General features: G+C 39.4%; 2 protein-coding genes across 8 annotated transcripts in view; both read right to left on the bottom strand.

The window, feature by feature from the left end:
- Positions 1 to 3,865: 3,865 nt before the first annotated feature.
- ANKRD46 (ankyrin repeat domain 46) lies at positions 3,866 to 25,777 on the bottom strand. 7 transcript variants are annotated; one of them, XM_052788629.1, is made up of 4 exons: positions 25,704 to 25,776; positions 11,987 to 12,329; positions 10,524 to 10,682; positions 3,866 to 5,953 (listed from the first exon to the last, which is right to left on the bottom strand). In XM_052788629.1, the coding sequence occupies exons 2-4, from the start codon at positions 12,295 to 12,297 to the stop codon at positions 5,737 to 5,739; spliced, it is 687 nt and encodes a 228-aa protein (XP_052644589.1). In that variant the 5' UTR covers positions 12,298 to 12,329; positions 25,704 to 25,776; the 3' UTR covers positions 3,866 to 5,736. The 7 variants fall into 7 exon arrangements, with proteins under 7 accessions (XP_052644589.1, XP_052644590.1, XP_052644592.1 ...); XM_052788630.1 differs by lacking the exon at positions 25,704 to 25,776 and adding an exon at positions 25,392 to 25,506; XM_052788632.1 differs by lacking the exon at positions 25,704 to 25,776 and adding an exon at positions 20,566 to 20,638.
- SNX31 (sorting nexin 31) overlaps positions 13,070 to 27,466 on the bottom strand; it is a 46,189-nt gene continuing 31,792 nt past the window's right edge. Inside the window, exon 14 of the mRNA XM_052788627.1 lies at positions 13,070 to 13,157. Within this exon, the coding sequence (XP_052644587.1) occupies positions 13,134 to 13,157 (24 nt within the window). The 3' untranslated portion in view covers positions 13,070 to 13,133. The remainder of the gene's footprint in view (positions 13,158 to 27,466) is intronic.

The following is a 27,466-nucleotide window of genomic DNA, read 5'->3' on the forward strand; positions in this document are numbered from 1 at the left end:
ACTGCAGAAACTGTGCTTGCCAGCTTAAACCTATGGATGTCTACATATTTCATTTTTTGTCTGAAAATATCTGTACCAAAACAAACCAAGCCAGATGTTCAGACTGCAATGAGACAACAACAATGTGAGGATGAGCATATGGCATTTCAATTCTTACATCTTAGCAGAAATCCACTATCTTTATTAACTAGTTTTGTTTCAATATGCACAATTCATAAAGCCAGCACAACCTTTAAACATTACTACCTTCACACCACTGCATGGCTATGTCAGCCTTTCTGTTAGAAAACTTACCTGCCAGAGATTATGTTATTTGAAAAATTCCTCATACTAAGGAATTTGGCTCAACAAGGAATTCATATTCTACAGTTCAAAACAAATTTACTATGATTTTCTTTTTGCTTTGCATTAAGAGAATGTTATCTGTTCTTTTTTCTTTGGCAAAAGAAAATGAGGTATTACTGCATATACTTGATCCTTCATCTGGATTCCTGCCTTCTGATATTTAGATAAACATAATTTAATACACCAGAAATATGTAACGTTTTACGAAGAGCTTCTGTTCACATTTGGTAAAACTTCTTTTGCTAACCTATGTGCAGAAGGATTCTTGTGTAAGAGGAACCAGTTCAGCTTCCACATGAGCAGCTGTTAATGTAGGCACACATTCAAACATGCAGTTGTCTGAAATAGCAGCGCTCTAGATGTTGAAAGTCAAGAAGGGCCAGCTCAGGTTGCAGAGTTGCATGGCCACCCCTGTGAGATGGTGGAATCACAGGCCAGTGAAATCCTTCTCCTGCTAGGAGGCTATTACTGGTCACTCCTTGCACTTCTTACAAGCATTGGGATTGGCCTTTTAAGCAGTGATTCATGAAGGTACCACACTGCTCTGCCTCCCTTGCTGCTGTCTTAGCTCACTGCATTCATTTCCCTCCTATTTTCTGCAAACCATACATACCACAGAACAAATTCTGTTCCAAATGTCTCCTCATTTTTCCTTATCCAGAAGGTAGTTTAAAATCACAAATGGAAAGAATGTGTCACTTGAATCCATGGTTGTGACTTGTTCACACTTTGACTGCAGAAGAAATTCCGATTTGTTGCTTTTTAGTTACAGCAATTTCCAGCAGATTTCCCATTCCCTTGGCAGTAATGAAGAACAATAGTTTTGCCTCATCATAGTCATTAGGAAATATTGGTTGCTTAATGCTTAGTTACAACAATTATTTACAAACTATAAATGCCTACAGCAGAGACACATTTTTCAGGGTTCTCCACACAGACTGCTTCAGCAGCAACATCAGAGCGTTAGTTCTGCTTTGCATAAGAGCACAGACTATACCAGATCACGTCAGTCAGAGACTTCTAGTTTTCATCTCAGATTTCTCTGGCAGTGTGACCCTGGGAACACTTCATTTCCTGGCAATAAACAGCAAAGGACTACCAATTAGTTGCATTTGTTTCCTAATACTGTGTATTTTAAAAGTGTTCCTCCTTTGAAGCATTTTTAAGAGCAGTACAAAAGATGCCAGGTGACATAAAATCCAGCTGAAGTACTTAAATACATATAAGATAAGAGGTGCATCATACTACCCTGCAAGTGCAGGTACAGAATTATCTCTACTGTCACCAGAAATTAATTTCATAATATTAATAGAGATTCATGATTCAACAGTATTTCAGCACTTAGAAAGTCTACAGAGAACTGCAGGTTATGAAACTGAGCAATGATGTCTGAATTCTTCTAGAAAGCCCCAACACCAGGGATGAGAAATGTAGTAAACAACTGCCAACAACAATTTCTGTAACATTTTGGATCACTTAGGAAATTTTACAAAGTGTATCCCAAGTAACCAATCTACAAGGATTAATGTTGAAATCTAAGAAAAGAACACTGAATGAAGGAAAAGCATTCTGACCTAATTCTCCCTAATTATCACATCATTTAAGACTTATTTTAATCACCAATTCAAATATGAATTTAACAAAGAGCTGGCTTCAGAAATAGGAACAACTTCAGAAACAACTGGCTTTAGAAACAAGTTAACTTGTGTGTCAGCTGAAGAAGAAATCAGCTCTGTTAAAAGTCAACTTCAGGTAACATATAAATATATGCTAGACTTTTGAAAATTCTGTATATGACAATAGACACTACTTTTTTTTTTTTTTTTTTTTACTTTGCAGGACAGTTTTCACTTGCAATTTATACTTTCTAGTACTACTCTTAAATGCTGCTATTGAACTCCTGAATAAATTACTTAATTTGCATTTCTCCAACATATTATGACCAAACATATTTTGATCAGAAAAAGAGCTACCTAGCTAACTAGCCCATCTACAATACATTGGCGAGTCGATTATTTTTACTTACTTAAGATACTAAAACCAGCCAGAGATTAGTTGACTCATGCTAAAATCAAACTCCAGATCAGCTGCAGACCCAGAAACTGCCTGGATCTTCTGTTTCAATACTTTGAAGTGAAACCATGTTCTTTCTCTCATAGCAGTTTTTCTTGATGATACACCTCACAGTACCAGATCACATCCAGTAATGAAAAATACCTGTTGTATTGTGGCAACCAGAAACAATACCTACCCATGACAGTCACACAACAGATCATCCCCTTCTACAAAGCAAACTACCAATATGAGTGAAAACAGAAGCCCTTGAAGATGAAAAGATATGGTACATGAACACATTACTATGAGGTAAGAGACGTGTGATCGTGCCATGGATAAATGTGAGCACAGGGACAGCCCACTGCAGAGTAGCCTCTGTGCATCCATTTTACACTCCAGTTTACCTTGCATTATCTTGTCCACCAAGGTGTTTTATGACACTGGAAAAAAAATCATTTCATCCCTCCGTGACTGTTTTCTCTCTCAATTCCTTATTCCATTTTAGCTCATTAGTCTGAGAACAGCTTGAGACAACAATCTGTCTTGGATTTGGAGAGCGCCTAGCAAAATGGAGTCCCTGGGTCAAGGTATTTAGACACCACTGCAATAATAAATAAGAGAAATCTTATTGACCTACAGACAATCTAAAGTGATCTATGTCATTATGCTGAAACAGTGAAACTCCTTATGACAACAGCTTCAAGAGGAAGTAGGCTAAAGTCCTCTTTCTGTTCCTGTAAGGAAGATTGTATTCCTTGAAATCTAGTGTACAGGAGCTAAATTCATTCTTTAGAATCAACCTTTGAAAAGGAAGTCGTTAAATGTTTATAGATCTATTGAAAGGCACAGCTGTCCTTTTTCAATAACAGAGGTATATACAGAACAAACTCCCTCTTTTAGTCAGACGTTTATCACGTCCTTATTTCAAAGAGTAGCAGTCATTACACAGTGAAGTTCAAACAGTGCTTTGGATTTCTTTGGGTTTAAAAAGTGACATACATTAATTTGGAACACACACAGGATTTTTTTAAACCTTCTCAATGCACAGTTCCGAAACTGCTTATGCATACAGCATAAGCAAAGCACAGCAAAGTAGGAAAGGCTACTTAAGGCTCAAGCCTGGTTTTCTTGGTTTTATTTTGTACCCCCTCATAGGTAATCTTAAAACTCAAGGGTCCTCTACACCATATGTTCAATACCTGAAATCTTAGATAAGAGGGGGAGAGAGAGAGACACACACAGACAGCAACTTCAATTCAGTAACAATACTGAAAATAAAACAGGCAAATCTAAAGAAACCATGCTTTAAAACCTCATTTATACCAACAGCGTGGTTGCCACTTCTCAGGGAGGGAACCTCCCCACTTCTGAAATGCTCATTATCAATGCACCAGAAACAAATAAACTCAGTAAAATGGGGTAGCATCATTACCACTGCACTAATGTAATAATAAACCAAAACATATTTACTACATATATTTATTTGTGGCATTCACCCATACTGAGAATAGTTACAAATTATGCAGATAATACATATTGAAAGACAACGTGATTATTCAAGATACAGAGTATTATTAACAGAAATGTACTTATTTAGAGAAGTAAATGTAATTCAGGTATACTATGAGTTTATATTTCTCTGTTCATGAACAGATGTACAATAATTGAAATATTCAGAAGAGGAGTATGCTGGTTTGGGGTTTTTTTTGTTTTTGTTTTTTTTTTAAAGAGACTTTCCTTTCTGTGGCATTGCGGCCGCTAGAAAAGTATTGTTTCATTAACCTCTAACTTAAGAAATGAGATCAAGAATTATTCAGATGCAATTAGAATGGGGCCCAGTTCAGCGAAGCCCATGTCACACATCAAAACAAAGACAACAACCCTCTTCACTCAAACTCATAAACAAGAAAGAAAAATACACATGGTAGCAGAACAGAGAGATGTAGGTTACTTTTATCAATACTTATTGTAATTTTTAATTTTAGAAATGTTGATGTTATTTAGCAACAATTTAGGAGTGGCTAAGTAAAAAAAAAATTGATTCATTAGGTTTGCAGAATTCCTTTTGTTTGGGATTTTCAAGGCAATGGTAACAAAGAGAGTTAGATGTCTAATCAGCATGGGAGGAGAGAATCTGCTTTCTTTGAAAACCTCCAACTTACTATGTAGTACCTTTCTAGCCTTCATAAAAGAGTATCTAACTGATTCACATCCCTAGGTTATTTACAAAGGATTTCACAGCTAAGTACAGAATGGGTCAAGATTTCATTTCATACAATGTTCCTAAATATTAACATTTAAATACTTTTATTCAGCATACTCAGAAAATAATTCATAAGCCTGAGAGTGCTGTCCAAAAACAACTGAAATGGAAAACAATTCTAGAAAGCAATTCTATTCAATCAAGTCCTCTCCACAAACATGAAAACAATACAATTATATGGTTCAGTCTGGCCCTTGTGGGAGGAAGAAAAAGTTACCTTTCATGACATATTTCACAAAGACAATGACCTTACAGAATTATTATATACAGAGCAGAACACCTAAATCACTTTTTAACCACCCTTAGAAAGAAAGGTTTGCTTAGTAACATTTCAACAAAAAGGCAAAATTTTCAGCCTAAGGCTGAAACAACTTTACTTCCAAAGCACAACAAATAGCTTTGTTCTACAAAATTTACTTCAGGCAGGTATTAACAACATTGAATTCATCTGGGGAAGAAACACTACGTTAACCTAATAAATAAAGGAGTGATCTATACATTAAAGACATAGTAAAACTTGAACTATTTCTCATTCTTTTTATAAACTAGGAGATATGAAACTATGGGAAGGCATTAAAAGAACTATGAAGTTGTAGCTTATTACTGTCTATACATCAGAACGCATTATTATATTATTCAGATTTCTTGAGGAGGACTTTTAAAAGAACATTTTTCTTTCAACTGAAGCACACACAAAAAAATCCAACAGTAGATTTACCTCTCTTCATAGGGAAAATAAATCAAATTTGGTTCTGTACTAGGATATATTTTTCACGCCCAGGAATTTAATATTCATTATGAAAGGCCTTTTCTAATCATAATATTTTATCAACAAAGAGGATTATCTTCACATCTTGCTTGCAAGTCAAGATCAGTCAGAGGTAGCTTAGGAATGCTTTAGAATTTAGTGTTTTACTTGAAATGAATTAATCCCTCTTTCAAACGGGTTAATAATAAGTACAAAAGGCAAACAGTATATACAGCTGCCACTGCCTGCACCAAGAGAATAATTCCAAGAAGCTCAAAATAAGATTAGAACAGGGAAAAGCACGGTGCACTTCTTTGCATTTGCTTCAGTGCACCAGTTCAGGCTGGTTTTCTACAAAAGGAAGCACCCCACTAACATAGTACGCTATTCCAAGAGACAGAAGAGCAATGACAATGATCAGGAGCAGCACCCTCCAGAAGCCCAGGTCTTCCACAAACTCTTGCCATGTCGTGCGGAAACTGGAAAGAACTCCTTCACCTTGCTGTAGGTTTGGATTAAGGAGGGAATGGCTTTCCATCGCACTACGAAGGATTAAAGTTAAAAATACATCAGAGCAAAAGAATGCACCTTTAAGTACAACAGTAATCCTACTAAGAGCAACCGAAACATTCTAAATTAAAAACTAAACCCACTTGCAGATTTATAGCTTTGCCTCTGCTAAATCAAGACAAAGCAGATCAGGAAAAGACTCCTAACTCTAAACTTAAGTTAGCTGAAAGGATGTTTTATTAACCTGTTTAAAGAGAATGATATTTATACCTGTACAACTGCACTGAGTTTGCAGGCTTGCCACCTAGAAGCCATCAAGCCAATCCACATAATTCCTACTAAATATGGCTCAGTAAAATTTAATGAAGCATAAACTAAAGCCTCAAGGGGCACAGCTCTTATTAATAAAACAACAAACTGTGATTTAAAAATAAACTGATGAATAAAATGGAAACTTTAACCAATGTAGTTTAGATTCTGAACTCTGTAGTGATCTTTACTACTCTCCTGCGTGTCTTTGTTACAGAGGCCTCTTCTCTAGCATAAAAATATCACAGAAACAATAAATTTGGATAACAAGAACTTCAGAAACTTTTTGATCTTCAAGACAAGTTGGCACTGCTGTGCTTTCTGCCATATGGCATTCAGCAGCTGCTTTGATGTTTTAACATTCCACTACCAATCCATCAGGACCCCTTAAATTGTCAGACTATAAATTAGGGACCGGAACTCTCACTTTTAAACAAGAAACAAATATAAAATTAAATGATGCAGTCATTTTGACAATTAATCACCTTTAGAAAAAATGTAAGTTGTTTCAAATGCATGGATTCTTGTATCATTCTCCCAATTTTGCTGGTTTCACAATTGGTTTATAACAGGAAACTTTCTCTGTGCTGTATGTAAAACCTCATGAAGAATAGGGAAACTTTCCCATCACTTGATTTCACTTATGTAAAATTTTAGCCATCTGCACAGTCCTACTACGTCTCACTTGAATGAGATTACATATAGAGGTGTTTACAGGATCAGGCTCTGACAAGTACAGAAAGGAAATGGTGAAACCAACTACGTACACAATGATGTCAATAGCAGAAGATAAGCAGAGAAAAACCAATTTTTTTTCCTCCCTTTTAATTGCTTTCTGTTACCATATTCCTAGATATCTCATAGCAATAATAAAAGAAAACATTTCAGGGAAAAAGTCATTTCCAAGTCAAAACTAATTGTAGAAATGCTATTGTTCTTGGTCACAATAATAAATTGACAAATGATTGTTATCAGGAAAAGGTCTCACTTATGAATCTCTCTTCTAAGATTACACCACGGAAAAACTTCACACTATTCATATGGTATTTTTTCTCAGGAAGTACAGCCACTGAAGAATAATTAGCCTAAACTCCCATAGCCTGCTGAAGTATTGCAGCGTCACATGCAGAAGATTTCAGAATTTGTCTACTAAACAGCTTGTCTTTTTTGTTTTTTAAATATTTACCTTGCTGTAAAGCTATTTTGGTTGCCCATAGCTGCAGGATTTAGTGATCTTCCTTGCTTATTATGATTTCCCAAGCAAAACAAAGTGTTAAATAAAAGACAGCTATTGGTGTAGAACAGAACTACTCACTCATTAAGTATTAACTAGTTAATACATAACCCCAGAGAGGTTAAATAAAGGTGCAATGCAATTTAAGTGAAAAGATCACACTTGCTCATTAAATAGAAAAGGGTACATAGAAAACACTTTTGCTATTTTACATTACAACCCAATTAAAATCAGTGTTCTTCAAAATATTTTTTTATTACAAATTACAGCTGCTTAAGAAATGGTAATGCAGCAATGCATCCTACAGAAGAGTTTGAGCCACATAGCCTAGACAGATGTTCTGTTTCCAGCACAACGTGGAAGTTCACATTTGGATGCACTTGTGGGCACAGTCACAGGTCATGCTGGGCTGCATAGATGGACAGATTGTCTGTGCGGAAAGACGGACAGAGCGAGCTCTGCCTCCTGACAGCACAGTGCCACTCCTCACTGGGAGGAGTGTAAAGGAAGAGAAAATAAATTTGACTTGGGAATCTAGCTTTGGCCTCTGCTACCAGGGCAGAAGCAACCGTACATAATAAGGAGCAGAAAACTCAAGTCAGAGACTGTTTTTAGAAAGAGCAACAATTATTTCTCCATAGGTTCATACATAATGTAGCAGAGTTGGGGGGGGAGAGGACAGAAGACATTCATCTAAGTGTCTCTAAAATGTGAAAATAATAGTAAGAGGGAGGAGTGAAACTGTGGAGGTCTGAAAAGCCAACTGTTACAAAGACATTATTTATTTACAAAGCAAACAGCACACAAACTCACTTGCTTTTGCTGCTCTAGGCATCTGTTATTTATTATTTTAAAAATAATGTATTTCAGACATTTTAAACACGTTCACAAACAAGCTGGGTAGTACACTGTTTATGTCTCTGTGCCTCTCCCCAAGGAGAGTTGCTGACTTCCTTGCCAAAGCAAACAATATAACATTTATGAAGGTCAAATAACACAAAGGAAGCTATGTTCATTAAAGGGACACTATCAAATAAAAAATTGGAATTTAAATGGGGCTGAGCTGTTGGTCCATATGTTTAAACAAAAACAACATAAATGCATTTCTGTGTGACAAGCAACTTTCAATAAAATTTAGTTAAATCAGAAAGGTAATACGCGCAAATTCTAATAATTTATACCCATGTAATTTTGAGAATAATATTAAATTTTCTCTTTCAGGGCTTAAAACAGTCTCTCTGATGAGTGGGGTCACCTGATGTATAAGAAAGAACTTCCAATCTGCTCACTGGGAGTATTTTGCATGATTTCTGCAATTTTGTTGGTTCCACCTTTTCTGTTTACTCAACTTAGATAACAATACCTTCTACAGAGTTAAATTTTCATTTAAAGTGAAGCCTGTGTACCTTTTCACCAAACTGAACAACTACTATGTGACAAAACTCCTTGTCTTTTGTGATATAATGTTCCAGCAGTCACAGCTCATGATCATTATTAGACAATATAAAAAATTACAAATTTGAATAAATTCCGTATAAGAAAGAATAAGTATTTCAAACAACATTGATATCCTGTTTCCAATATGAATTAAAAAAAACCCAAACAAAACAAACTCAGTCCCATGTTCTGTCATGTTTACTGGCAATTCAATAGTTTTTGCAAGAGAATTAGCCTCCATTTAAACTTGCAAGGCTTCTTGCCTCATCTAAATCCTACAAGAAGGCTGTCTTGGAAGCTCATTGTAAAAAACAACTCCCAATTTTCAATCAAAAAAGTATTTGTGGTTTATCCATATCCTTTGGCTCTTGTGCTATCATCAGCTTTTGTCTTAAATAGTTATTTCATGTTGTCCAAAACCAGTATTTCTTGTTAGCAACCACACACCTCTCAGCCTTCACTCTGCCAGGCTAAAATGAGCTCTAGTTGCCTCCTTTCACAAGGAGATGCTCTGTTCCCTCGAGCGCTGAAGTAATGCCTCTCCATGCTTCTTAAAAGATAAATCAAACTTTTTTGAATGGAGCTATAAGAGCATTATAAAACGTACTACACAGCAGAAGTTACCATCGCTTTTTAAAATGGCACTGACAGTTTTCTTTACCAAGTGGAAATATCTAGTTTTGCGCATTCTAGAACTTCATTGCCTTTTTCAGGGTAGCATCAACTGCCGGAACTGACTAATACATCAAGCCTTTTCTGCTATATCCTCGTTTTCCACTGAGGAACTTCCATTTTACAGCATACAGCTTTAGGTAAATGAAGCTGCATATTGTGCTACTGAATCACAATTTATTCCTCCTAATTTCCTCTCCCTTGTCATCCCAGATTTTTGTCTATGCCACCCCAATTTTCCTCTGGGTTGCCTATATCTCACTTCTTAGTATCACTAACATGCTACTACTTTCTATGCCAGTACCATTTATGCAAATTATACGTAAGCACAGTCCCAGGACCAGACCTTTAGGAATGCATTAGTAACTTCCCTCTAATCCAATACTTTCCCTGAAATTGTCAGCAATTTTCCTGAAATCTTCAGTTCTCCTTCAACTATCTTTTTAGCCACCACAAAACTCTTACTTTATTCTCCATCTTTTCTAGGACTACTACTGATAGAAATTTCATACATGGCACCGCATCACATCCTTTATTCAAGTTCAGATAGATTAAAAATCTGCTATCCCTTCATGCATAGACAATCCATCTTATTGAAAGGATGCTACATTAGCCTGTGATACTGGCATTTTGCATTTCACCCCATTTTCCCTTTGGCTTTGTGATAAGTGGTAGAACATTTATTTTTGAGAGTCTGTAATGGAAAATGAGTAATTATTTTTAAAAATTTCCACCATGAAATTAAAATCTCAATAGAGAAAGTTCTTTTTTTCTTACATTTGATCTGTTTAAAGAGATTTTTCCAAAATTTAGAATTTTATTTTGATTTGGTCTGGTAATACCAGGCCAAATGTGATATTATCAGTTTTGAGGAACAATCAAGTCAATCACAAAAATCTAAAAGCCATAAACATTATTTCTCCTAGTAATTATTTTTTTTTTGTAAATACCTTTCACTTTCAGCAGTTTGCATCGTTTCCAGCTTTGAGTGAGCTCCTCTGTTAAATCCTTTCACCTCTTGCTCCTCTAAAGATTCCAGAAGTCTAATCACATCTTTATTCACACCCCTTCGTTTTGCAAGAACAAGCGGTGTTGCACCTTGGTGATTGCTAAAATAACCCCACAAAAGGACATGAGAAGAAAGGAAACTTTTAATACAGAAATTTTGTAACAAGACAACTCAGCATAACACATTACATTTTAGTAAGTCCTCAGAACCATTTTCTGTCATATCAGACAGTAAGAAATTGCTATCAATACAAGTTATGGTATAACTGACTATAGAAGAAAATCAGTATATTTAGGTTTGAAATTGCACAACTCTTTTTCCTCTAAATAAAATCAAAATTCCTAGTACTCTAATCTAATTGGAATCTCTGGGTGCTATAACAAAAAAACCCCAGTAGATTTATGGCAATGTTCATGATTAAGCTTAATTTCAAGAAGGAATTGTGCAATCTGGTTCCTCATAGTTCCTTTTTCCATTTGGGTATTAGGACGTGAGGCAAAAATGAAATAAAATACAGATGGTCCCTCTGCTACTATTAAAATAATACTGAATAGGACCAGATCTGCCTTCAATACTAGGAATTTGCACCAGAGTTGTTTGAAATGAGAAAAAAAAAAAACAACCCACCCACAACCCATAAAGAATCTGGTCTGCCAGTAACTAGTTTTGCTGAGTTGAAAACTTTAATGAGGGACAGGTGAAAAAGGGGCAGATTTAAAAACTCAAAGGTTTTGAAGTTCCTACCAGTTTTTGCATGCATTGTGATTATGCAGAAAGTTCCACAAACAAAATAATTCAGTTACTGCAATGAAACAGCTAGTTACTTTGCAGCTTGAGAGCTTGCATCTGAGCACTGGCATCTGACAGCTGCTAGAAGCCAGAAGGAAAGAATATACAATATTTAAAAGAAGGACTGAGTCACAGACTTTGAGGGAGGGGGAAAACACTGAAAGGGAAGCATTGTTACCAAAGGAGTATGGGAATGAACTGACACACACACATACTGTATTTTCTTTGTCTTCTACAGTACAACAATTAAAACAATAGAACTGTGGTGGAGAAAATTCTTTTAAAGTAGTCAATGTGATTTTTTTCTTTGGTGCCAACCACCCACACCTGGCTGTCTGGCCAAACCAGGATAGCAATGTCATCAGTGAGGCAGAATTAGACACAGCAGCCCACACCAGCAGCTGCTATTTTTATTTGCTTTGCTTGTTGCACAGACTAGCAGAAGTGGCCTCTTACTGTTTTCCTGCCTTCTTATTTTGTGTTTTTATTAAGTGATATCTTAAAATAGTGGAATTGCACCAAATTTCAGCAACAGCAGATTCATATGCAAGGCTCTGGTGACAGAAGACTAATATATTTTATAATATGTGCTGTAAAAAAACAACAGTGACTTACCAAATATCAATTTTAAGTCCATTAGAAACTAGGAACTGGATGGTATCCACATGCCCACACAGATGAAGGGCTGTGTTACCTTGGTAATCAGTGGCTAGTAAATCAGCACCAAACTTATGCAAGAGTTGACAGATGTCTACATTTCCTCTGGCTGCAGCAAGGTGAAGGCCAGTTCGGCCTCGGCTGTCACGAATATTTGGGTCGAAACCGCTCTCTAACAGTCGTTTGGAATAGTTAAAATCTCCATCAATGCAAGCCTGCAGCAATGGCACATTTGTCTGGGAAGAGTCGTTTACAAAAACGTAGGACATTGTTCTGATTCTCTCTGGAGTAGGTGACTAACCTGCGAGCAAAAGTTGGAAGAAATTATGGTGAAACCAGGCAAATAAATACAATGCAAATATTTGGTAGACTGCTCAGGTTCCCAAACAAGAATGCAAACTAGCTTATAAACCACCTCTGAAATCTTCCTGTCGTATATATTAACTTCGTGTGCTGCATTCCCTTCTGGTAATATGGAAAGAGCTTTTAGTCTTACTCACACTTCTGGAAACAGCAGCAAAGCTTTGTTATTACAGAAAACTGATTAAGATCAATGCCACAAATGCAAGACAGGTGATTAGCTTTCACCTAGTAAGAGATCACACAGTAGTATTGATATTAAAGGCCAAAACACTATAGATCAGAACTGAAAGGGAGAAGAACAACCATTTATAAACCAGGAAACCATAAACAATTCAGTTAACAGATACAGTGACGCTAACTGCAACTCTTACTAGCTATAAGCAAAGCTACTCCAGTGGGATTTCCACCATCTGAATTTGAATTTTGATGCACAGTCAGTTGCTGAAAATGCTTCATCACTATAAATAATAATTCTTCATTCTGCAGGAAATATATTTTTCAATACTCTTTGCACAACATTATAGTGCCACAGATACACAAACTACTGAACAAACAAGAATAGCAATATAGACCATAAAAAACTGAGTGTATTACATGAAACTGCCCACCTGAAAGTGAAAACTGGAAGCGGATACAAGGAGGACAATGGTAAAATCAAGTATGGAGCTACTGTGGGTTCAACTAGAACCCCAGTATGGAGAAGCACAAACGTAGTTTCTCTGGCTTAATATTAAATAAAGGATTAAGTACTTTTCTGTATCAGAATCTAAAAGAGGAAGAGAAATGTTGTTTCACCATGGATTTCTTGATACAGAATATTTCATGAACTATGATTTAAGTTTTGAAGAATATTTTTCAGGATGAGTCAAATAATGAGGGTATGATGACATTGTGCTTACGGGACACAGAAAAGATGAAAACAATAATGAAAAAGGAGAATGACTATGCAAGAGGATGGCAAAATGTGCAAGATGCAATGGTAAGAAGAAATGAAAACATCTAGAAGATTGGACAGCAAAGATTTGCATTCCCTCAGAGAAGAGGTGAAAAAAAAAAATCATATAAATCATATAAACCAGTAAAAATCCTGAGAAGAAACCTCAATACAGACATGACACAGTTAAAGTGACAGGAAAGAAAACTGATTTTACTAGATAAGCTTTGAATTGAAACTGAACTGAAACTTCACTTGAATATTTCACTTGCCCAGGGTTTGTATTTTGGGCTCACAATGTAGCAGTGTTCTGATTAACTATACGAACCTCCTATTAAAAGTGCTACATGCAGATGTAAATTTTCTCATCTATATAAGGTATCCTTCCACACCAGTGCACTCATTCAGCCGGGAGAATGGAAACATGGCCAGTAGCCAAAGAATTCGATTTAAAACCTTGTCCTTTTTTCAAGAGTTTATAATGTCTATATTTTATAGCTCTTCCCCCATGTTTTAGATCAAATTCAAGATCAAAGTACCTACAGAAGTAATTTCAAATTGTTTACACACTGGTCTGATTAACAGCTGTAGCATTTGGGGATGTTGAGGTTAATAAATCATATTTAAACTTCAGTAGGTTTTATTTCCTATCTGGACAAATTCTGCTACATGTATCAAAACTGTCTAGTTTCCCAGTGCAGGAATGCACAACTCTTTTTTCTTTCTTGGATGCAGAGGAGAAAGAGATCGGAGTAACTTCCACGTCCTGGTATCTCTATAAGGAATGATTTTAAGCAGAATACATTCCCCTAGGCTGCAAGTATGTTTTTAAGCACGTGATGATGTATCACTGGCTCAAGCATCCTTTTCCACAGTCATCCCCAATAGCAAAAGGTCAGTTCACTGACGTACCGTAAAACATTTCATGCAATGAAATTACACCAGTGACTGGTGTCATTTAGGGCACTAACAGCCTTCTTATAATCCTACACAAAAAGAAAGGACAATGTACTCACTCGTGTTTCCAGTGATTATGTTACAAAACCCCTGGATGTTGCCAAGCTAAGATTCCCAGCTGACAGCAATTTCAATTTTCTTGCCCATTTCCCACCCAAATCATAAATGATATGAGAATTCTTCTTCAACTCTGTTAGTCCAATCTTTGCTGAGAAAAATATTGCACCCCGTTTCTGTATGATGTGATTGTGACCTTTACAGACCACGTTAAATCTTCCCTAAAGCGAGATCATAAATCATTTAAAAACCTCCAATTATCATCCATAGCAACTGCATATCAACAGCACAAATCCCTACTTGTACTTGATAAAAAGATCATGGTTCGCTTGTTAAATAATATTTGAGTGTTTAAAACTGTTTAATAAAACGAGGCCTAAAATAAATCAACAAGAGAATATTATACTGGAAGAGACACATGCTATTTGAGGAATGGCATGGCATGCTCTGTAAAATGTAAGCTAATGTTTATATTTTCATACCAGACATGTACGTTTGATAAAGCCTAACAGAATTCCCCATCACTTCACATACAACTCTGATGAAACATTAGCTAATAATACCAGAAAAAAACCAAACATCACTGCCTTATCTTTTCAGGAAAGGAAGCACAAAGATTAGCAGTTATCAGAAAGTGTAACTGGAGGTAATTCCAATTCAGAATTTGTTATCACTAGAACCTCTTAGAATTGATCGCTGAAATGTAGAAGACTAAAGTGAAACCTTAGTATTTCACAGTAAGACAGACCAACGAATCCTTCTTCCCAATGCTTGAAGATTGTGGACTAAGCAAATGCATTCACACACACAAAAAAAATCTGGACCATCTGGTTTGATTTATCTTTGTGATTAAAAAGATTTTTTCTACAAACACAATTCCATTTCACATATGGCTACCTAACCTATGCCAGACACAAGCTGCATGCAAAGCTGAACTATACACCACCTCTAAAATGCCAGTCCCCAAACGATACGTTCTTCCCTCAAATTTAACACAATTTAGCAGAATTTCCTGTCTAACAAAACTCAGAAAAAAATTAGAATAGCCAACTTAATTAAGTATTTTTGAATAAACAAACTGTGGTTACATTTCTGTCCACAGTATGTATCAAAAAGCTTACTGATGTAATGAATATCTAATGCAGTGGATTTAGCAACAAAATTCCAAAGCATTAGGCATTCTTTTTAAATCACTTCTGAAAGGTGAATCAGATAACAACTCTGAACCTGCCTAAAAGCTGGTACGCCTACCACTAAGCACTAATGTCACAGGCACAAATTAGGACAAACAGACTTGCATTAGTAACAAGACACAAAAGTATTGCAAAATGAGCGTTCTGAATATCCCTGTAAATTACTACTACTACTACTGGAGTGAAATAAATTTAATTTGGTTCAGTAAATGACCACTTCTAAAAATGCATCACTATCTACTGAAAATGTATCTTTTAAATGATACTTCTGTTAAAAAAAAAAAGTTTTGCTGTTAATAACTTGGTACTTTGATAGAAAATTAGTTTTGTGAAAAGTAAATTCAAAGATGTCCTCCCAAGCGAGAAGGATTCCCATTAGAAAGGCATAATATAAGAATACATTTCCCTAAATTTATACAACACAGATATAGCCTGAGCACAATGTACTTTTATTAATAATTTTAGAAATTATGCTGTTAGCCACTTCTTCTATGACATATGTGGGCTAGTACAGGATAGGAAATCTAACTGAACTGTTCTGTTTTCAAAAGGATTGCTTATATTAAGTGATTCTGTAAGAATAATTTACTTCTATTTATTAAGTCATTTTTCTCCTACTGTACAATGGTAACTCAGTGTCACATGCTGATCTGTTGTACAACACGTTCACACCTGCAGAAGCCAGGAGTGATCTTGAATAATTCAAACCATAGAGCTAGATGCAAGTCCTGTCACTTCTTAAACTAGTCCTAAATTTGCACTAATCGTGGACAGTTTTATTTTGCAGTAAATATATGCTATTGTCTCTGCCTTCTCAGTAAGTTCAACAGCTACCAAATAGCTCCAGAAAAAGAAAATGGCTAGATTGTGAGACAGAATCACTAACAGTACCCGTCTCTCCACTACAAAAATATTAATGAACCTGACAAGTTGTAATTAACCACCCAGTCACTGCTACATAGGATATACCAGTTCTGCAAAACTACACTATTTCCATGAACATTCAGAAAAACTGAAGTAATTGTCCCTATTTTAAAACAACACATCAGGACAACAGAACTATATCAGAGCTCAGTACTTGACTTCCACTAGAGAAACTGCCACCACCAAGAAATGGAAACTAAAACAAAACCAAGTAAAAGTAACATCCCCAACCCTGTGCCAGCAAAACACACAATATGCATTACTTCTAAGATCTACATTTGCCAACTCCCTCGTGGCGAACAGCTTCCTCTTTCTGTAATGGACTTTGAGAGTACTTCAGTGGCAGTGGTTGCAGAGCTCTTCCTCTTCAGTCTTTAAATGAATGAAAAACATTCCAGTACTTTGCTTAAACTGTAAGCCCATGATCTCTGAAGGCAAAGTTTCCTGGTCAAATGGGATCGTTCCCTTAAAAACACTATGTGAAGATAAGCTCTCTTTGGATATACAAGATAATTTTTTTAAAAAGGTGTAATTTAATAATTAAAAAAACCAAACCAAAACCACATTACCTTGCTTGTGTACCCTCTGAACACTGATCAGATGTTGAAATGTAAATCCAACAATATCATTCTCTTCCCTTTCTAGGTAGGTTGAGGGAGAAATTCCTTGGTAAGTTTTTATGCACACCTGTATTTATGTGTAACTTACTGAGAAGTCATTTAACTGAATAAATGTTCTATTTAGTAAAAAATCATATGATCAACTGTCATTTCTGTTTAGGAAAGAACCCCATTATCTACACCAAGTTCCACTGAGAGCTCTGTATCTTCTCTTAAAAACCTTCGCCTATTCAGTCCAACTGGAACAGAGGTTTATTGCTCCACTAATACAGACCTGCTGCTAAAAGCAGCATCTCAGATTCATACAGCATGATGTTTGTCTTACACACAGCTGTATTTTGCAGCATTTTCCCTTCCTCAGTTATTTTTTCAACAGTTCCTGGAATCAAGGTATCACAGCAGGTTCATAAGAGCCACCTCTCCTTTCATGTCTCTAGACAGACACACGGGTAAGTGGTTATACAAGAACATTATTTACGCTATTTGTTTTCAGTAATTCCCATTGCCTTCTGCAGACATGAGACATACAGGTGTATTCTCTTGATGTCAGGACCATCCTGCAAGTAGAAACTTTGGTGCACTGCACATACATAGTGCTTTGCACATACAGGCTACAAAGTGCTTTATGAAAAAATTAGAATAACTATTGCTACTCTTTTATGGATCAGCAGACAATGGCATTGGGAAACAGGTAGCTTTGCTCATCGTTGTACAGTATGGCAACATTACAAGATAAAAAATAAACAAGATCTCAAATGCCAACCCAGGGTTGCAGAATGCCTCCCCAGATAATATAGTACATGCATTGTATATTTATGTACACGAAATAAGGGAACAATTGGAAAGAGATCATTCTTTTAAAACACCTTTACTGACAACCAGATTCACAAACATTTTATCCTTACTACACTTAACTGGTAATTCAGTTGCATTACATGTTTCAGTGCACTTAACTTCTATCAAATGCACATCTAAGTATTTTTGAGCCTTACTCATTTTTCATCTTCTGCAAAAGAACTATTTAAGAAGAAAGGCAATTTACAGATTTCATCAGATCATCTGTTAACTCCCTACAACTGGCTTAGGTAAATCAGTAAATAACTGCAGCACTTCCCTGACTGTTGTGGTCAGTTTGAATACATCTGCTTTTATAGAAAGTTATTGAAGCACTTATATTGGTCATAATTATCAACCTCTTCACAAACCTTTATTCAAATTCCTTCTTTGTTTCTGCTGGGAACATGTAGGGTGCTAATGTACATTGGTCAAGAAAATATCAAAGGTCATCCCATATTGTTTTCTTGTTGGTTTATTTGTTCGGTTTTTAACAGACTAGAGAGAATTCATTCCGCTCCTAATGAAGTGTTTGTGTTTAAATTTGCTGCAGACCTTGACACAGTCTCCTGGAAAAGAAGAGCACAGTAACTGAGCAGCAAGGGATCTTCAGGAGGCGGCCGGCTGCAAGCTGCCGAGGCAGACACAGCACTCCTGTCTGGATGAACATTGCCACCACGTGGACTGACAAATTCCTGCCCGACTCACGTAGATGATGGTGTGATGGGTAACCTGTGCTCACACAGACCACTTTTCCTACATTGTGTGGTGTTTTCTATTTTCCTGAGAAGGAAATGATGGAAGGCCTGAAAATAAGATTTTATAAAACTTGATAAAAAAGAATTCTGAAGTCCAAACTGCTATTCCCTTGTGGTATAAACAGCAACCTCGTTCAAGCTCTGATCCTGTATTAGTGAAATGAGGACTTCAGTATGTGGCTTTAGTTCTGAAGACAAAGGTATTTTCTTTAAAAAAGTATGCATTTATGCCTGTTTCTTAAAAAAAACCCAAAACCTAAAACCAAAACACCACACACACCCTCACACACAAAAAACCCCATCCTTACCTAGACAAACAATAAGTCTGAGATGACAAGTTTACTAAAATGGGAAAAACTTTGTGTCCAGCACGAATCATGAGACGTCAGAGCTTAGTCAGCTTTATTCCAGCAATAAAGCAAACTAAGAACCAAGAACCTATCACTAAACTGCTTATTATCATGCAGTCCGTATTTTCATACTTTCTTACAATATATATAACAGCTTATACACTTAGTCATACATAGCCTTGATGACACAGCCTCAGTAATGTATACAACATCAAATCCAGTTTAATGGCTGCTGAACAGAAGCAGGTCACTTTAAAAAGCAGACATCTCCTAAATTTGTAAGTCATTTATATAGAACCGTGTTTGACTTTACCTTTAAAATAATATATTGCTCTGCTTGTTCATTAGAGTTTATTATTTTATATCAACAAATAATACCAACGATAAGACAACTAACGCTGTCAGACACACGACTGTTACTACCACTGCCGGATACAGGTATTTCTGCTCAGAATTTTCATGTTCACACACAGTAAATCATTAAACCAGTTCATCAAAGCCAAATAGTTAACTGATACATTTACTTCTTTTAAATATTCTAAATCTCTATCAATACAGCATGACTTTAAATACTTAATCATACCATGTTGAATCATGTTACATGACATGGTAAGATGAAATGGTACAACTATTAAGGTTGTATTTCTAATAAATATACATATATTGATGCTATTTTTCATTAATAGTTACTTCACCATGCTTAGGCTCAAAAAATTTCCCCATGTAGGCAAACCTATAGTACTAGTCTCTGCCCAACACTGTGTCTTAAGGGACTGAAGGGGGTAAATCAGCATCTACAGGTTCCAAGGACAACTGGCAAGTCTAAGGAGAATCACGGAGGCCTGCCTTAAGCTTCTGATGTGCAGAGAGGCTGGAATTGACCAAAAATGTAATGAAAGATGACTGGAAAGATGTGAAATAGATTTGAAACTGTAACTACTGAACCTGAGAGTGAAGTAGCTCAACTAATGTTTACCAATTGCGTCAATGGATCCTGCTGAGCCTAGAAATAAAAGACATCACTCGTACAGGGAAAACGTCTGCCTTTAGATAACTTCCTAAATGCTAGTAACTTATCAGTAAAAGACTCGATTGTCAACATGAAAGCTGATGTCCCGGCAACGAACAGCAATACTCACATTTCTTTAAAAAGGTTTGACAGGTGGTACTCAGTTCTATTTGAGAAATGGTGAAGAGAAACCGTACAGAAGAAAGTCCATGTTGATTATTACTCTTGTGAATAAGAGGCTAACATAAAAGTAGCCATAGCAAATCACAGCAAAGGTCCATTTAAGTCTAGTATCTTTTTTTCAAATGGTGGCCAAAAGCAAATGCCAGGGAAAAAAGTAGAATAGGGCAAGCATATGTAATACTGCTTTTCCCATTTAAAAAAAAAAAAAAAAAATCTCTCTCAGCTGGATGGGGTTCCTATGTATTTAGCATCACTCAGTGCCCCCCCCCCCCCCATGAATCTGCCCATTCTCCTTTTCAACACATACACTTTTAATATCCACAATGTACTCTGGTAAGTTCTCCAACTCAGTTACCTGTGAAGAACCACATCTTTTCATCTTGCTGAATCAGGGCCTTGTTAGCTTCACTTGTGGACCCCCAGCTCTCCTGCTGGAAGAATGGACAGTCAACCCCTGCCCATTCTTTTCATACCACTCATGATTCTACAGGCCTTCATCATATCCTCCTCAGACATCCCCTTCCAGGGTGAATTTTGGAGTCCCAGCTTTCTTGGCCATTCCCCATATGGAAGGGGGTCTGTGTCTTTGACCAGTCTTGTTTTGCTTCTCCAAATCTCACTCATTTTCACTATATGCTTTCTGAGCTGGGACACAGAGTAGGGGAACCACACGGGGTGTTTGAGGTGAACCGTGGATTAACATAGTGGCATGGCAAGATTCTTTGGTTTGATCTTTACTTGTTTCCCAATAATATTTACTCTCCGATTTACCTTTTTGACTGCTGCTGAGCACTGTGGTTACATTTTCATGGAACCGTTCACCATAACTACAAAATACTGCTCATTACCGAGAACCCAGTATTTCACATGGGAAGCTAGGATTCTTTTTACGCTACCTGAATGACTCTACCTACACCGAATTCACGTGCCATTACATTGTATTACCCAGTTACTCAGTCTTACAGGGTCCTTCTGCAGCTTTTCACAGTTGACCTTATCTTTACTACCCATGTTGTTGGCAAACACTATCACCTTGTTGCTCACTGCCTTTTCTAGGCTGCTCATGGAAATGCTAACACTTCAGCATCCAGAACCGAACCCTGCAGAACTAAAATTCCTCCACTAAAAAGACTGATCGTAAGTTCACAAAAACTGCTGTCCTGGATCAGATTGATCCAGCTCGCCCAGCACTCTGCTTTCAAGGGTGGCAATCAGAGATCCTTCTTTGGGAGAGCACATGAGCCTGGCTGCTTTCTGCAGCCCATTCCCCAAACACACCCCAGCAGCCACTACTGTTACATCGGGGACCTCCCTGGCTAGTCCTTTTAGAAAACAGCTCAACGGACCTCTTCTCCATGAGTTTTTCTAATCCCTTCCGGAACCTGCCCGCACTCTCTTCCTCCACAGCTCCCCCTGTCACCCCCGCTGAAGTCCTTCCCTATACCCATCTGAAACCACCCTCCCACCAGCCCCAGCAAGGAACCCCCACTCCAGTGCCGCAAGACTGGACAAATAACTCCCACCTTATCCACTGCCTTCATTTTGTAAGTCTTGATCACGCCCCAGACATCTCCTCTCTAATGTGAGCAATCCTGACTTTCCAGTCTCTCCTCTTAAGGAAGCCGATCCCCTTGGCCCTTTCGGTTGCCCTTCTCTAACCCGCTGTGTCCTTCTTCAGATGCAGAGACCAGAACCACACACACTACCCCAGATGTGGGTGCACCAAGATGCTGGAGCAGCAAAATGGTGCCCTCTGTCTTCTTCTTGGCAGCCTCCCTGAGGACGCTCCCCATTCTCCTGGCTTTCTGGTTGCCACGGCACACTGAGCTGAGGTTTTCAGGGAACAGTCAATGGTGACACCAAGAGCTTTTTCTTGAGTGGTGGCTGCCAGTTGTGAGTTCAGCACCGTGCAAGCATGGTTTAGATTATTCTACCCAAGACATCATCTTACCTTTGTGTACACTGAAGCTCACGTGCCACCTTTCTGCCCCCTTCCTTTTTTGGGGCAATTTATTTTTGACCTCTTTTTAATTTTTCAACTCAACTAATTCTGCATTTAAGAAATTTCTTTTATGCTATAAGCACCCAGTCTCCTCAAAAGTTTCTGGTAGGGTACTTTTTTTTGTTGCTTCCTGAAAATCCAAGTAGACTGTATAAATCACATTACCTGCATCTACAGTCCTACTCAGTAAACTTTAGTAAAAGCTGACAAGCCTTAAGATGTAGTAAACCTCTGAAAAGGTATCCAAACTCAGGCAGAAGCAGTCCCTAGCATACTAACACACACCAAGGACAGGCGTATGCTTCTCTGCCCAAAAAATGTCGAGGTGAAGAAGACAGACAAGCATTCTATACCATCCATGGGAAACCCATACACCATAAGCCTTCCCTGAAATGTGCTGCTGCCCTTCTTCTGTCACCATCCATTATTGCTGGTCTGACACTGTAAGAGGTCTTGAGCATGCTGGAGAATATAACCCCATCAACAATCACTAAAAGATCTATGCCTTTATATTATAAAATTCAGCTGATGTAGCTAGATTACTTGGATGTGAGAAATTTGCTGAGTGACAAAACTGGTGTTTAAGCAGCTCTGTTCCATTTAGTCAATTGAAAATTTATCAATAGAGTAAAAGAAAGAAATGCCACTTGGAAAAGTGGTGTTGATACATGAACTGAAGCCAGAATCTAAGTTCTATAAGTACAGATATGGCTTCAATGAGGTACTGTGTGAGATAAAACTTTTTGCCACATATTTAGTAAGTATTGGCTTTAAATAGTAAAGCAAACCACAACAAAACTGAACATTTCAGTATTTGTGCTCTTGACTTAGGTGACAGCAGAATCTCAGTAAACACTGGCGATTGAAATTTGGTGGAACAGGCCCATGTACTCAGGACAGGCCCGTCAGCCTGTCATCTACAGCAACTACATGCTATGAATGGTCTCTAAAGAAAGCTGAATGCATCAGGGATCGTGTGTTTCACACAATGTGTATAAACCAATGCCCTCTGAAATATTTTATGTGCTTATTAACTGACCCATATGGAAGTGGAGCATCCACAACTGAGATGATGTGGAGGGCAACCAGCTGACAGGCTGATCAAAAGAGAAACAGCCCTCAGAATTCCAGCATACCCAAACCCCTAGAAGAGCCACTAGTAGTTCACTCCTTGGATGACCAGTTATCTCAGGTCCTGGGCTGCAGATGAGGACTTCAAGACCACATGTATTCAGAAATTAACTGCACAAGAATATGAGGTGGGATAGTACAGTCAACTTAAGGCACCACTTCAAATCCCTCGCTCTTGCTAATAAGGTAACTCTAAATGAAGGATACCAAAACTTGCTGAGAGGAAACCTATCACTGAGTGCAGATCAGAACTGATTTTTATAGTCTCCTCTTGCACAGGCAAACTAACGTTCCTCTGGTAAGAAGACAGCAGATGCACACACTACACTTCAGCCTTTGGCTCATCTCAACTTACTCTCCAATACCTTCTCTTCAAATAAAAAAGAGAGCAATTTGCCAGGGTCATTTTCTGAGTGTCACCAATCCTATCAGACTGCAAACATTACTATTTTTCTTCTAAAAAACACATTTAACAAGTTCTTGTTAATAATCTGTTTTACAAACAAAAAAGAAAAACAGATGTCAAGTCTACAGATAACACTAAGCTTAGTCCCCTGCTGCAGCAAACAAAAGCATTACTTTCTAGATGGAATGTGACTGGTTTGTAAAAGTGTCGAGCTTTTGCTCCTCCTTGACCTTTTGGAAGGCTGCTCCTGAACATCAGTGCTCTCTGATGGTTAGAAATTTTCACATACGATTAATCTTAAAATCTATGTTAACTTATTTGTGTATCAACATCATTCTTTAGCTCAATTTATTCCCTTCACAGTATTTACCTTGATGGTTCAACATAAAGCAAAAAAGACCTTTACTCTGCAAAACTAAGAAAGCCAAATGTTTCTTTCAACATTTAATTTCCCTACCTGTCCTAGGCACATCTTCCTGCATCTGTTCCACTTTGCCTTTTTACCTGAGAATGATTAACATTATACACTTTGTATAATGAGGAGAGTTTTCACTTTCTAGAGCTTTCTCTTTCTAGAGTTTTGTTCGTCGATAATAGTAACAACTTCTTCTGGATCATCATAAGTCAGCATTCACTTTTTCTACAACTACATATCGTGCAACTACCTAACACATATTTTGGTTTTGTGTTGCTTTCAACTGGTAAGAATTTCTTCTGTAAATTGCGTGCTTACAAGCTTGCAACCACAAACCCTTGTCCTTTAAATTATTATTGTACTATTTGTACTCTAGTTCTCAGGATCATCCAATTCTCTCTGTGTAGGACTGTAACCCTCTTCTATATTGCTAATGCCTTCCAACTCTTGATCACTACCAAATTAAAACAGCAAAGTATTAATTGCTACATCAACATCTTTGCTAAATATTTAATAAGATTGGTCTCAAGACAGAACTAATTTTATAATCTTTTATACTCAGATTTGGTGCATCTTCTTTTCAATATTACCCATCATAGTTTGTCTCTAGTTACTTCCCCATCCTCTTTACCATTCGGGTGTTACCCTTATCTTTTCAGCACAACAACAACTTGCTTTGCAGCAACTGATCAAAACTTTAGCGTTGTCTAGAAAAAAAAGAGAACTACTCCGTTTCCCTCAAAACCAGTAATTCCTTTACCAAAGACCATTTCGAGAACAGGTTAAAAAAAGTTCTTCTGGCAAAAATACATATTGCCTTTTAGTTTCACTCATCTTCGTTGTTTTCTCCTAAAAAGTATGGTCTGGAGCAGCCCGCGACAGCGGCTGCAGACTTGTTAACGTCCTGTCGGGGGGGCAGCCGCTTTCCTGTCGCCGTTTCCCTCCCTTCCCGTGATAAAGGCTGGCAGCGCACTCGCCGTTCTCCCCTCGAACGTCTTCCTTCTGCTGCTCGAAGCAGCATCGACTGCTCTCCACCTCGTCAGGTCTCGGGCCGGGCGCTGCCCAGGCCTCACGTCGCTTTTGTCGCCGCTTGCGGTGCCTGTCACCGCCGGACCTTCCCCCGTGCCGCCCTGCCCCCGGCTCCCTACCGCGGTGCCCTCCGGCCCGGCCCGGCCCGACCCCCGGCCCTCCGGCCCTGCTCCCGGCCGAGCCACCGCACGCCCTCACCGGCGGTCTGGCGGCAGCGCTGTGCCCGCTGCGGTCCGCTCCCCGCCGCCGCTCCGGCGAGGGTGTCACGGCCCCGGGGCGGGATGTGTCGGTGCCGCTGCCTCCCCCAACGCTGCTCCTCACCCCCCGCTCCGCGTCGGGCGCGTCGTGCTCGGCAGGGCCCGGGCCCGGCACACATACCGACGGGCGGGCAGGCAGCGCCCTCCCCTCCCCCCCCCCCCCCCTCCTCCCCGACAGACCGACCGATCGACCCCGCCCCTCTCCCCGCGGACAGACCGACGGACGGACACCGCCCCCCCCTCCCCGCGGTACCTGCCACTCGGCGGCGGCGGCGGCGGCGGCTCGGGCACGCAGAGGGCGGGCGGGCGGGCGAACGGCGGGGGGCAGCGCGCGCCCCCTGCTGGGCGGAGGCCGCCGCCGGGCGCCCCGGGGCCGGGCCCCGCCGTCCGGGGGCTGCCCCCGGGGCCGACGCGGAGGGTAGGCCCCCAGCCCCCCGCCTCGGCCGCGCCGCTCCCACCGAGCGAGGCCGGGCCGCCTTCCCGGCAAGCGCTGACCCGGGCCGGCGGTGGAGGCGCGGCACAGCCTGCCCGCCCAGCGCCCCCCTGGGGCCGTCCCCGGCCGGGGGAAGGACGCCGCTCCTCACAGGGCTGCCGCCTGCCCGCAGCCGGGTGGGGTGAGGCGCGGCCTCCTCCGGCTCCGAAAGGAAGCTGTTTACAACCCTGCTTCTGTGTTTTGAATCATTTCCCCAGCTGGTGGGTAGAAGGCCTCCAGCAGCAGCGGGGAAATAAATTCTGCAGGCAGAGGGAGGGCAGCGGAGGCGCTTCAGCGCTGGCGGCCGCGGGCTGTAACGGGGCCTTCAGCCCAGCCCGGGGCAGGCCCGCAGCCTCGGCCGAGGCGGGACCGAAGGGCGAGAGAGAGGCGCAGGAAGGGGACGGACCGGCATGCGGTGATAGCCAGCGGAGAGGCAGGACAACTACGCGGCTGGAGGAGAAGGGGCAGCAGCTTTAATGAAAAGAATCAAGCCTCTGACTTACAGGGGAAAAAAAAGTCAAAAATTTGAAGTCGACTGTTTTTTCGTTAAACAAAGGAAACGCCGCGAGGTTGTCAAAACTCCGCCTCTCAGGGGAGCTTTATTTTTGACACTGCTGTGTGTGCTGTCCCCTTAGCACCACAAAATCAGCAAGCTAAAAATTCAGGCAAGAGTACAGTTCCTCTGCACCCCAGGTCTCTTCAGCACCAAGGTTCTCCTGGTGTAAGTAAATGGGAAAAATGTATAAAAGAAAAAAAAAAGGGAGGGGAGGTGAAGTTATTTGACTTCCCCAAAAATATTAGTGGGGCTTTCTTGATTTTCACTTACTTTCCTTCAGTTCTCACACCTGATCCTGCCTTTCAAAGCAAGGACAGTAAGAAGAATCGAAGATCCTTCAAGCCTGGTATGGAGTATCATGGTTTAGGCACTTTAGTCTTCTTGTAGTAGCAAATGACTTAGTGATGTGGTTAACAGCATGCCTGCATCAGGGACTTGCTTACCCCAGTGTCATCAGTATGAAACAGCTCAACTTCTGATGCACAGTTACATACATTCAACTGATAGCCCTAGCCGCTGCTGTGCCAGAGAGCACGCGAATACCTTCACTCTCCAAAGCCTGGTAGCTTTTGAATCAGCACTGATGGTATCTCAGCAGCACAATAAGGGCAGCACAATAAGGGCACCACAACAGTCTGTTCTGGCTGAAAGGAATGACTGGTCCTAGTGAGGGGAATGATTGTAGCAAATATGTGCCTTTTCCAGACAGTGTCTAGGTGGCAATAGCCTGCTCAGCCATCACACTAACTGCACCAATACTCACAAAAACATTATGAACTGATATGTCAATACTCTTTCCTCCTGTAACATCATAGCACCGTTTCTGATTAACCCTCCCCTTTCCACCCCAACAACTTCAGTCTGGGGGGAAAAAAAGCCAAAAAAACCCCACGTATGCAAGACATCTCCAGACTCTCAGCACCCATTCAAACTGGTTCATGAGAGCTGCAAATACTATAAAGAACACTGCAAAGGCAAGTTATTACAC

This window comes from Harpia harpyja, chromosome 5, assembly GCF_026419915.1.
Source record: "Harpia harpyja isolate bHarHar1 chromosome 5, bHarHar1 primary haplotype, whole genome shotgun sequence".
Classification (NCBI taxonomy): domain Eukaryota; kingdom Metazoa; phylum Chordata; class Aves; order Accipitriformes; family Accipitridae; genus Harpia; species Harpia harpyja.